Genomic DNA, 11,447 nt, shown 5'->3' with positions numbered 1-11,447 from the left:
GCCCAGGCGGGTCTCGAACCTGCGTGCTCAGGCAATCCACTCACCTCAGCCTCCCAAAGTGCTAGGATTACAGGCTGAGCCACCGAGCCCAGCTAGCCTTTGCTTTCTACTATGAATCTGTAAAGCACCCAACAGTTGTTTCAGGAAGTAGACCAGTTTCATATGCCTGAACATTTTATTTGTTGATTTATTTTTAATTTTTTTTTAGACTGAAAAATATAGTTTATTTAGAAAGTAAATGAGAGAGAGAGAGGAGATTCACAAGGTAGGAGAGGGGCCAAAGCTTAAGAAACATGGCGGCAGCCATAGCTCGAAGAGCACATGGCCACCACCAGAGTCTAGGAAAGCAGTGAATCTAGGAAAGCTATCTGAACATTTTTAGACAGTGCAAGTAGAAACAGGGACACCAGCTTCAGTCTCTTTTCTTTGCTCACTGCTAAACTGCAGGCAGAAACTGTATTACCATGCGACGAAGGCCATGACCCACTTCACAGAGGAATGTGTCAGAAAGTACGAGGCTTTTTTGGACAAGTCGGAAGAGTGGATGAGGTAAGGGACCTTATTTGGGTGACGAGCGGCCGACTGTGTGCGAGATAAATGTTGTGTATTTGATGTAGGGATATTTCGCGGGACGGCGTGTTAATCAGTTGTTTCTGATTTTCAGAAAGATGCTTCACCTTAGGAAACAGCTCTTGTCTCTGACTAATCAGTGTTTTGATATTGAAGAAGAGGTTTCAAAGTACCAGGACTACACGAATGAGGTGCCGCTCCCAAAAACATCTGGAAAAGAGCTTTTCTCCCAGGAGGGAAACAAAAATTCTCTCAGTTTATCTCTGCTGGTGGTTGAGGAGGAGGGACAGGTTTCTGGACCCAGATCTGTTCACCCTATTCAATGTGTATTTTGAGCCACATTTTAAGAATTTAGATGTTTTACAACGAAAAACTTCTGATAAACCATTCTTAATCACCTATAAGAAAAGTTTTTTTAAAGATTGTTGACATCAGTATTCTTATCATGGATAGTTTTGAGGTAGAAATTTAAACTGTAAAGGACTTGTGAAAAGCTGTGAAACTCTATCTAAGATCTGTAGTGAGTACTTTTGTTCCGTGGCTAATCCCTGTTTTGCTGTTTAGTTGCAAGAAACTCTGCCACAGAAAATGTTTGCCGCCTCGGGTGGAGTGAAGCACGCCATGGCCCCGCTGTACCCAAGTTCTAACACCTTGGTGGAGATGACGCTGGGGTGAGACACTGCCCTCGCTCGCTGCGGGGCTCCCTTCACTTTTGTTCCAGCCTGGGATCTTGCTCTTGTAGTCAAATTTCTCAAAGGACAGTGTTTGGTGATGTTGCTTAAAGACTTGCTAACATAAAGACTCGGAAACATAAACGTGGCTCTGAGACGTCACGTGCCTGTTTGAGCAGCCATGTGTGTTTCTTTCTTTTGTGCCGACAGCATGAAGAAACTGAAGGAGGAGATGGAGGGGGTGGTGAAGGAGCTCGCCGAGAACAACCACATTTTAGAGAGGTGAGAGCGGGAACCCTGCCTGTGCTTCTGGAACCACAAGCCTCCCCGCTGACCTCCCTGCCCAGACCTCCAGGCCAGTGGGCTAGTGGTGAGAGGTCCTAAGGCCCAGCCCGTTCTCCCCTCTTGGTGTTGCTGTGAACTCGCCTTGTGGTGGCCAATGGGCTCCCTGTTTGCAGAGCAGCGGTTAATAGCATTACTTGCTTGCTGCACCAGTTTGTGAAGTCTAGTGTCTTCCACACTCTTTTTCTTGGCGTTGTTCTTTGGAGGCCTGGTGCCCCGGTGGGGCTGAGGGCTCCTGGAACTGAGGCGCTGCCTCTCCGGTGGGCACCCTGGGGCCCATGGCCCTCAGAGGGACTGGGTGTCTGCTCGTCACCTGCTGAATCTTCCCGGGCAGGCCTGAGGAGGTGAAAACGGGCAGAGCTTGCACGCCATTTCGGTGACTGCCTTCCCTGCCTGATCCTCAGAGAAGCCGATCGCAGCTGGCCCTGCGACTCGGCCCTTCCTCGGGCCTGGGGGCTGCCTGTCGCCTCCAACCTCGCCTGGTAGAGCTGCTTCCCGTGCCTGCGGGCACTAGCCTTGTGATCTGTCACTGAACACGCAGCACGGCCTTGCAGGGGCTGCAGGTGGTCTCCCCGCGCTCTCCAGGCCGTAGATGTGTCCCCGAGAAGAGGGGCTTGAGCTGCTCCTGCCCTTCGTCCCTCCCTGCTCGCTGGCTCAGTGGACATTCATGTTTCTGGGTTCTCCTAATTGCAAACCACTGCAAGGAACATCTTTGTGCAGCTGTATGTTCAGGTGTTCATGTAAGAATTTTTGAGGGATGAATTTCTAGATGCTTCTGGATGTGGGGTTTCTGGGCCAGAGGGTATGCACATTTAAATGATGGTGGGTGGCTGGGCACAGTGGCTCACACCTGTCATCCCAGCACTTTGGAAGGCCAAGGCGAGAAGACTGCCAGAGCCCACGGGTTCAAGACCAGCTGGGCAACTTGGAGAGACCTCATCTCTACAATAAATCAAAAAACTAGCCAGCCATGGTGGCGTGAGCCTGTAGTTCCCAGCTACTCGTAAGGCTGAGGTGGAAGGATCACCTGAGCCCAGCAGGTTGAGGCTGCAGTGGCTGGGAGCGTGCCACTGCACTCCAGTCTGGGCAACAAAGTGAGACCCTGACGCAGAAAATGAAATGAAGGAAGGCATAAAGGGATGGAAGGAAGGAAGGATGAAGTGAAGGAAGGACTTACTGATTTGCTCCTTGAAGGGTCATGCATGGTCCTTTGTCAACAACCAAGTGTTATCAGGCTCTTAGATTATTTGTTTAGTTGTAACTGAGGGTCTAATGTATGCTTCTTTGGTTAGTAGCGATGTCAGACATCCTTTTGATGTGTTTGTTCAGTTTCCATTTTTTTCTGAGAATTGCCTGCTAGTTTTTAGAAATTTTTCCCTGTTTCTTTTTTGAGTTGGAGTCTCATTCCATCGCCCACGCTGAAGTGCAGTGGCATGCTCAGGGCCACCGCAGCCTCGACCTGCTGGGCTCAGGCCATCCTTCCACCTCAGCCTTCCAACTAGCTGGAACTACAGGCATGCGCCACCATGTCCAGCTAATTTTTTGATTTATAGTACCGACAAGATCTCACTGAGTTGCCCAGACTGATCTCGAACCCCTGGGCTCAGGCAATCCTCTCACCTCAGCCTCCCAAAGTGCTGGCACTATAGGCGTGAGCCACCATGCCTGGCCTTTCCCCCATCTCTTTATTGCAACTGCACAGTAATTATCTGGCTTTTCGTAGCATCCAGTTCACAGTTGCTTCCCAGCTAAGCTAAGTCCTAAGTGTGTCCTGTGAGGGTCAGCCCGTATAGACCTTTGGGGGAGCCGCCGTGCCCTGCGGAGGGCCGCCACTCCCAGAGTGCGTCTGCCAGCTGGTCCCTCTTTCTGACCTGCTTGACCGTCTGTGGGCGATCCTTGTGGCATCGTCTTACTGCAGAGCCTGGTGGCAGCTCAGGGACTGTGGCAGCAGCAGGGACGGAAGCCCGGCATTGTGTCGGCATCGCCCACATATCTCCTGCGGATGGGCTCCGTCGCAGCCAACATCCTCGTGTCTAGAATCCTCCATTCTGGCGCAGTTTCCCCTCAGCCCCCTCGCCTGCTTGGCGACCACTGGCCCCACGCCTTGAGCAACACTGTCCGAGCCCTCGTTTCCTCCACCCTCTTGCCGCTGGCGGCCGGGCTCCTTGGTACCCGCCCCTCCTGACATGTCACCCTGCCCCCACGTGTGAACTGTGTCAGCACCTCCTTTCCCATGTGAGCACGTCTCCCTGAGCCCCAGGTTCCCCATCTGCTTGGGCGTTACAGCCAGAGTCATCTTCCAGAACACTGGCTCCCTTGGCTGGGGAATCCTGGACGCCCGTGGCCCCAGAAGCCAAGGCCGAGTCATTCTTCCACTCGAGAATGTGGCTGGCCGGCGGGCCTGGCCTCCGGCTTTCCCTCCCACTGCTTGCCAGCAGCATTCTGCTCTGGCAGGGTGCCACCCCTCACTGTCGCTCGAGAAAGGGACTCGCTTCCAGCCCGCATCTTGGCATGTAAACCCCACCCCGCCAGGGAGAGGGCCAGCTCACACCAACACTTCCCGGGTGACGTCACCACGTCCCTTCGCAGGCGTGTGGCCCCTCGTTGCTCCAGTGGGGCACGGCGGCACAGCGGCCTCTGGGCTTTGAACATGAATGGCTGTTTTTTCCCCTGAAGGTGTTCGATCAATCGATAGAGCGATAGATACCCAAGGACCAAGATGCAGTGTCAGTTAATGCAAGTTAATGACTCCTTTGAGACCTCTCTTCTCTCCTGTGTTTCAGGTTCGGCTCGTTGACCATGGACGGTGGCCTTCGCAATGTCGACTGTCTTTAGCTTTCTAGGGCGTCTCAGCAGAGTGTCCACTTGCACGAGAACAGAATGCCTGGCCGTTGAGTGGATGCCTTTCTGGGTGGTCTCTTGTTTCTACAATTTAGTATTTGGTGTGGTTATGTAAATATGTACCATATTGTAAATACAAAAAAAGATATAAATTTTTGGCTGCTGTGAAGATGTAATTTTATCTTTTGACTTTTATAATGATGCGAGGAGATTTGACCTCTGAGCGCAAGAAGAAAGCCATGACCAACCCATGCATGGGGCACCCACCCTGGCCCGAGGGGTGGGCGTGTCCTCACTGCCTCCGGGCATGACTTCAGGTGGGCCATGTCAGCTTCCCCCCAGGTCGGGCCTGAGGAGCGCCCTGGGCCGGGGCAGGATGGGGCAAGAGGGCGGAACCGAACCACTGTTTACTCGGATGCAGCGGCATTATCCATGTTACAGGGCGCCCAGATCCCAGGTGTCTGTGGACCCGCCTAATTTCAGGTGAATTCTTGAACACAATTTTTGCAGTGAGTTGTTATTTAAAATTACTCATTTTTCCTTTGGCCATAAAATGTATAATTGTCATTAAAGTTTTAAGCTCATTTCAACTGTCTTAAGCTGTGTATGTCTTTAATTCTGCTTACTATTTCATGAAAAAAATAAACTTCTCAATTTTAATACAAAGAGTATGTGTGTTTCTGTGTATCCAGTTTGAAAAAAAACAAAGGTCATCCTTTTTTTCTTCTTCTTCTTGAGTCAGTCTCATTCCGTCACCCAGGCTGGAGTGCAGTGGCACACTCACGGCCACCCCAGCATCGACCTGCTGGGCTCAGGCAATCCTTCCGCCTCAGTCTTCCACGTAGCCAGAACTACAGGAGCACACTACCACACCCAACTAAAGTTTTGTTTTGTTTTTTTATTGTAGTGATGAGGTCTAGCCACGTTGTTCAGGCCGCTCTTGAACCCCTGGGCTCAGGCAATCCTCTTGCCTTGGCATCCCAAAGTGCTGGGATGACACTTGAGCCACTGTGCCCAGCTTGAAGTGATCTTACTTTCGATGTTTGACCCTCAAAAATGCACCCTCAGTCAAAACATTTTAGGTCAATAAAGGCTTGATACCAAGTCTGCTGATTTTCAGTGACTGAATGTTCGCTTTAAAATAAGCTACAACTCTAGTAGCTTTTTTTCATGATTAGATAGAATATGTTTTCAAAGAGTGATTAATGGTATAGAATTAGTGTATGCTAATAGGAGCGGGGTGCATTGATTAACACCTGTAATCCCAGTACTTTGGGAGGCCAAGGTAGGAAGATCACTTGAGACCAGGATTTTAGGACCAGACAGGGCAACTTAGTGAGACCCTAGCTCTACAAAACATACACAATTAGCTGGCTGTAGCGATGCCCTATAGTCCTAACTGTTTGGAGGCTGAAATGGAAGGATCTCAAGCCCAGGAGTTTGAGGTTACAGTGAGTTATGGTCGAGCCACTGCACTCCAGCCTTAACAGTGTGAGACCATGACCCTATTACACACACAGATACAAGAGCTAGTCGATTTAACTCCTAGTACAACAGAGGCTATAGCTGTAATCACAGAAAAAATAAAAATGAATGAATAGAAAGTTTTCGAGAAGAAGAAGTAGCCTCAAACAAATAAAGAAAATTTAAAGTAGGGAAAGAAATGGGAAAAATAGTCCCACCACGTCGTCTCTGAAAGTCCAGCCGCCATTGTTCGGGAAATTTCCAAATTCTGTGTTACCGGCTTGTAGACCTGAGGACACCATGTCAAGTACAATGTCTCTTCTTAGCGAAGTAGAAAATCTTCTCAAAGCTTTTTTTTTTTTTTTTTTGAGGGTACAGAAAAGCTCCCAAGGTGGGAGGGGACCAGAGGGGGTGGTTTCAAAGCATTTCTTTAAAGATAGAATGAATTCATCAGTAAGTTATCCAGAAAAAATTACAATGGGTTGGGCTCGGTGGCTCAGCCTGTCATCCTAGCACTTTGGGGGGCCAAGGCGAGCGGATTGCCTGAGCCCGTGGGTTCGAGACCAGCCGGGCAACTTGGCGAGACCTCGTCTCTACAATAAAATTTAAAAATAGCCAGGCGTGGTAGCGCACATCTGTAGTTCCGGCTCCTTGGAAGGCTGAGGCGGAAGGATCACTGGAGTCCAGCAGGTCGAGACTGCAGTGGCCGGGAGCGTGCCACTGCACTCCAGCCTGTGGGAGGGAGTGAAACTCCCAACTCAAAAAAAAAAAAAAATGACAATGATCCTTAATCTTTTTTGTGGTTGTTTTGATGTGGATTGGGTTTGTGTTTTTTTGGCCACAATGTTTACCTTTTGTGGTGTTATAAGTTAAAAACAAGAAGCAAGCCGGGCTCAGTGGCTCAGCCTGTAATCCCGCGCCTTTGGGAGGCTGAGGTGAGTGGATTGCCTGAGCCCGCGTGTTCGAGACCCACCTAGGCAACTTGGCGAGACCTCAGTTCTACAATAAATAAAAAAAAACTAGCCAGGTGTGGTAGCGAGCGCCTGTAGTTCCAGCTACTCAGAAGGCTGAGGCGGAAGGATCGCCGGAGCCCAGCAGGTCGAGGCTGCGGTGGCCGGGATCGGCCACTGCACTCCAACCTGGGCGACAGAGGGAGACTCCAACTCAAAAAAAAAAAAAAGTGAGAGGAAGCAAAATAAAATGTTCTAAATTTTATCTGGACCAATAAACATGGAAGAATGAGAAGATACTAACCCCGCTGGGTATTAAACTATATCACAAAACCACTAAATTGAACATAGCAGAACTGAGACATTGGTATCTTCATGTGGGAAGACCAGAGAGAAAACAGGTTGAGCAAGGAGTATGTGTGAGGCTGGGGCGGTGGCTCATGTTTATATTCCCAGCACTTTGGGAGGCCAAGACGGGAGGATCGGTTGAGGCCAGGGGTTGCAGACCAGCCTGGGTAACATAGCAACATCCCGTCTCTACAAAAAAAGTTCTTTTTATGTTAGCCAGGTGTAATGGTGCACACCTGTAGTCCCAGCTACTCAGGAGGCTGAGGCAGGAGGATTGCTTGAGCCCAGAAGCTTGAGGCTGCAGTGAGCCTTGACTGTACCACTGCACTCCAGACTGGGCCACAGAGAGAGACTCAGTCTCTTAAAAAAAAAAAAAAATCAACCAGGCTTGGTGGCTCAGCCTGTCATTCCAGCACTTTGGGAGGCCGAGGTGAGTGGATTGCTTGAGCCCGTGGGTTCGCGACCCACCTGGACAACTTGGCGAGACCTCATCTCTACAATAAATCAAAAATTAGCCGGGCGTGGTAGTGCGCGCCTGTAGTTCTGGCTACTTGGAAGGCTGAGGCGGAAAGATCACTGGATCCCAGCAGGTCGAGGCTGCAGTGGCCGGGAGCGTGCCACTGCACTCCGGTCTGGGTGACAGAGTGAGACCCCGACTCAAAAAAAAATCAGTCAGGCGGGGTAATTCATGCCTGGAATCCCAGTACTTTGGAAGGCTGAGGGAGGAGGGTTGCTTGAGCCCAGGAGTTCAAGACCAGTCTGGGCAACATGGTATAAGACCTTGCCTCTACAAAAAAAGCTAAAAAAATTAGCCAGGCCTGGTGGCGTGCACCTGTAGTCCTAGCTACCTAGCAGATTGAGGTGGAAGGATCACCTGAGTCCAGGAGGTTGAGGCTGCGGCGAGCTGTGATCGTGCCACTGCACTCCAGTCGGGGTGACACGGTGAGAACCCGACTCAAAGAAAAAGAAAGAAAATCCAAAGGAAACACACTTTGGGACACCCTGGCAGAGTCATGGCTCTCACTCTGGAACCCCGGGAGCCACAGGAAAGGGCGAGTGTGGGTGGTTTGAAGACCTCTCCCGCCCCCTCGTGTGATTTTCAGAGGCGCGTTCGCTCTGGGGGCGACAGGCGTCGGACCAGGGTGGCCTGGCCGGGCCAGGGGAGGGCAGACTGGGACGGCGCGAGGGTGGACGTGCCGCGTCCCCTCCTCCCCGGGGTGGGGTCACAGGGCTGTGTGCGTCTCGGTGTGCGAGGGACCCCAAAACCCAGATTACCTTTTGGAGGAGGGGCCCTGGCAGCACAGGCTAACCCCCGGGTCAGTGTTCCAGGAGCCCCTCAGCGTCCGTGGACCAGCTGGCGTTGTGGGGGGAGGCTGCGTCGGGCTTCGGTGACTTTTCTGGAGGTCCTTGCAGCGCGTTTGCCCGTTGCCCGGCGGGCCAGGGGCCAGCGCCCCGGCCCACGCCGCGCGGCGGGCGCGGCACTTTTGGAGCCCACCCGCTCTGGCCCGGAGTTACTCTTGTTTTTGGCTTCCCCAGATGTAAGAAGTCCTTAAAGGGAAACGTTTTTCCCATGTGGAAGGGGGGAAAGAAAAGACGGCGGGAGCATTACAAGGCTTCGGAGTGGGGGGGTCCAGAAGCTGTTCCGAGCGGCGGGAAAAGCGTCTCGGGAAGTGTGTGGCCTGCAGGGGAGAGGACTTGGAGGGGACAGCAGCTTAAACAGGTGAGAATAAACACAGTTTTAAATGGATCAGCCCTGGGTTGGGGGCCCCCTTGCATGCAGACTGCACCCCAAGGAAAGGGCGACTTGCCCTGAAAAGCCTCAGAGCCGGCGCGGCCCGTGGCCCGAGGCGCAAGTGCTGGAGTCCCACTGCCCGGCCCCGCGCCCCTCCGGTGGGGGCGACTCGGGCCGGTGCCCCGCTCTCCGTGAAATGGGCCTCACAGGAGCACCTCCCTCCGTCCGGCTCCACGAAGACGAAGCGGGCCAACAGAGGGCCGGGCCCGGCGGCTCACGCCTGGAATCCCAGCCCCTGGGGAGGCTGAGGTGGGAGGGTCGCTGGAGGCCAGGAGTTTGAGACCAGCCTGGGCCACATAGTGAGACCCTGTGTCTACAGCAAAATGTAAATCTAGCTGTGTGGGGGGGTGCACGCCTGTGGACCCGGCTCCTCGGAAGGCTGAGGTGGGAGGGTCGCTGGAGCCCAGGAATTTGAGAACAGCTAGGGCAATGGAGAGAGACCCCCGTTGCTACAAAAAAGTTTAGAAAAGAAGTGCGTTGGTAGAGATAATGTGTGTAGGTCTGAGCCTGGCATGTAATAAGTATGCAGCAGATGTCAGCTTCTTTGTTTTATTTGAGTGGGCGTCTCACTTTGTCGCCCACGCTGGAGTGCAGCGGCACGTTCATGGCCACTCCAGCATAGACCTGCTAGACTCTGGAGATCCTTCCTCCTCAGCCCTCCAAGTAGCCGGAACTGCAGGTGTGCGCTACCATGCCTGGCTAATTTTTTATTTATTGTAGAGATGAGGTCTTGCCAAGTTGCCAGGGCTGGTCTCGAACCTGCGGGCTCAGGCAATCCTCTCGCCTCGGCCTCCCAAAATGCTGGGATGACAGGCTTGCATCACCAGGCCCAGCCGAAAAACATTTTTTAAGGCACATATATGTTGAAAGTTCCCAGACTGGGAGCCCGGAAATGCGTGCTAAGTGTGAACGTGGCGTCTCAGGCCTCTGGTTCTCTGTGACTGTCCCTGCTGCTGAGAAAGTATTGCGGTTGCTACAGAAAGGAGGACACCGAAAAAACTGAGAAGGACAAAAACCCCGAGGCTGGTGGAAAGGGAGGTGCTGCTTCAGCTCTGGGGCCTCGGCAATCCTGGAATTGAGGGCCCCGAAGGAGCCGGGAACGGCCACCCCTAGGATAAGTGGAGGTGGGGTCCAGCAGTCACCCAGCGCCCCACGGGCTCTGGGTGTCGCCTTCTGCTGAAAGAGGGACGGGGAAGGTGAGAGGACTGAGCCACAGCTGTGGCACACGGCTGGAAACGGTTTGCAGGGCCGCCGTAGAAGGGTTTGGGGAGGCGGGGTGTGGTGGTTCACGCCTGTAATCCCAGAACTTTGAGAGGCCGAGGCGGGAGAATCGCTTGAGTCCAGGAGTTCAAGACCCCCTCCCCCCCCCGGGCAACATAGCCAGATCCCATCTCTACAAAAAATTAAAAATTAAAAAATTAGCTGGGCTCAGTGGCTCAGCCTGTAATCCCGCACCTTTGGGAGGCTGAGGTGAGTGAATTGCCTGAGCCCATGGGTTCGAGACCCACCTGGGCAGGGAGACCTCATCTCTACAATAAATCAAAAAATCAGCCGGGCGTGGTAGCGCATGCCTGTAATTCCGGCTACTCGGAAGGCTGAGGCGGAAGGATCGCCGGAGCCCAGCAGGTCGAGGCTGTGGTGGCCGGGAGCGGCCACTGCACTCCAGTCTGGGTGACAGAGTGAGACTCCAACTCAAAAAAAATAAAAAAATAAAAAAATAAAAAATTAACCGGGTGTGATGGTGCACACCCGTAGTCCCAGCCACTCGGGAGGCGGAGGCGGGAGGATCGCTTGCTCCAGCCTGATTCAAAGCAAACACGTAAGTAAATAAATAATAAAGAAATAATGTGATTACACTAAAAGCGACACAGAGGAAGTAGCTCTCCGTTTGCGCCCGCCTGAGTCTGTGCACTTCTCCTTCGGAGCCTTGTGGCTCCTCTCCCCCACACCCTGGGGACACAGCCCCTCACAGGCTGCTCATCTCATCAGGAGCAGGGGTGGCGGGGCACCGGGCGTCTGTGACATTGTGCAAAGCTCAGCTGGTGATGCTTTGGCCTGCCAGCCTCACCCTGTGGGTTTCAGGCACAGCCAGCTGTGGGGGGGGCCAGGAGGCCAGGAGGCCGGCGCCTGGGGACGTGACCGCCCTCTCTAGGACACGGTTTTCAGTCGGGCCTGGGGTGCTCAACCCCGGAGGGCGACGCGGGAAGCCCCGAAGGTCTGAGGCAGCGGGACCCCCAGCCCTGACGCTGCTTTCGCTACTGCTCTTGAGGGCCGTGACACGGAAACCAGAGGCCACCGCGGGCCGTTTCATCCCGGCCTCTACTGGGACCCTCTTGGGGTCCTTCCGGCGCCAGGCGCTCGCCCTGGTGGGTCCGCCTCGACAAAAGAGCCCAAAATCCGATGGCGATGTCACCCGCTGTCCCCAGCCCCCCACAGCCCGGCCCACCGCCCCCTCCTTCTGGGGGCTGG

The 11,447-nt window shown here is 53.3% G+C and overlaps 1 protein-coding gene across 1 annotated transcript in view; it reads left to right on the top strand.

Moving 5' to 3' along the window:
- TBK1 (TANK binding kinase 1) overlaps nt 1-5,090 on the top strand; it is a 37,044-nt gene extending 31,954 nt beyond the window's left edge. Inside the window, exons 16-20 of the mRNA XM_008069411.2 lie at nt 448-549; nt 665-761; nt 1,135-1,241; nt 1,452-1,523; nt 4,367-5,090. Of these exons, the coding sequence (XP_008067602.1) occupies nt 448-549; nt 665-761; nt 1,135-1,241; nt 1,452-1,523; nt 4,367-4,418 (430 nt within the window). The 3' untranslated portion in view covers nt 4,419-5,090. The remainder of the gene's footprint in view (nt 1-447; nt 550-664; nt 762-1,134; nt 1,242-1,451; nt 1,524-4,366) is intronic.
- The last annotated feature ends 6,357 nt before the right edge of the window (nt 5,091-11,447 follow it).

This window comes from Carlito syrichta, unplaced genomic scaffold, assembly GCF_000164805.1.
Source record: "Carlito syrichta isolate Samal-C Ts95f unplaced genomic scaffold, Tarsius_syrichta-2.0.1 Scaffold312002, whole genome shotgun sequence".
Lineage (NCBI taxonomy): Eukaryota > Metazoa > Chordata > Mammalia > Primates > Tarsiidae > Carlito > Carlito syrichta.
The sequence above is the reverse complement of the archived record's forward strand: the minus strand, read 5'-3'. Positions and strand labels throughout refer to the sequence as shown.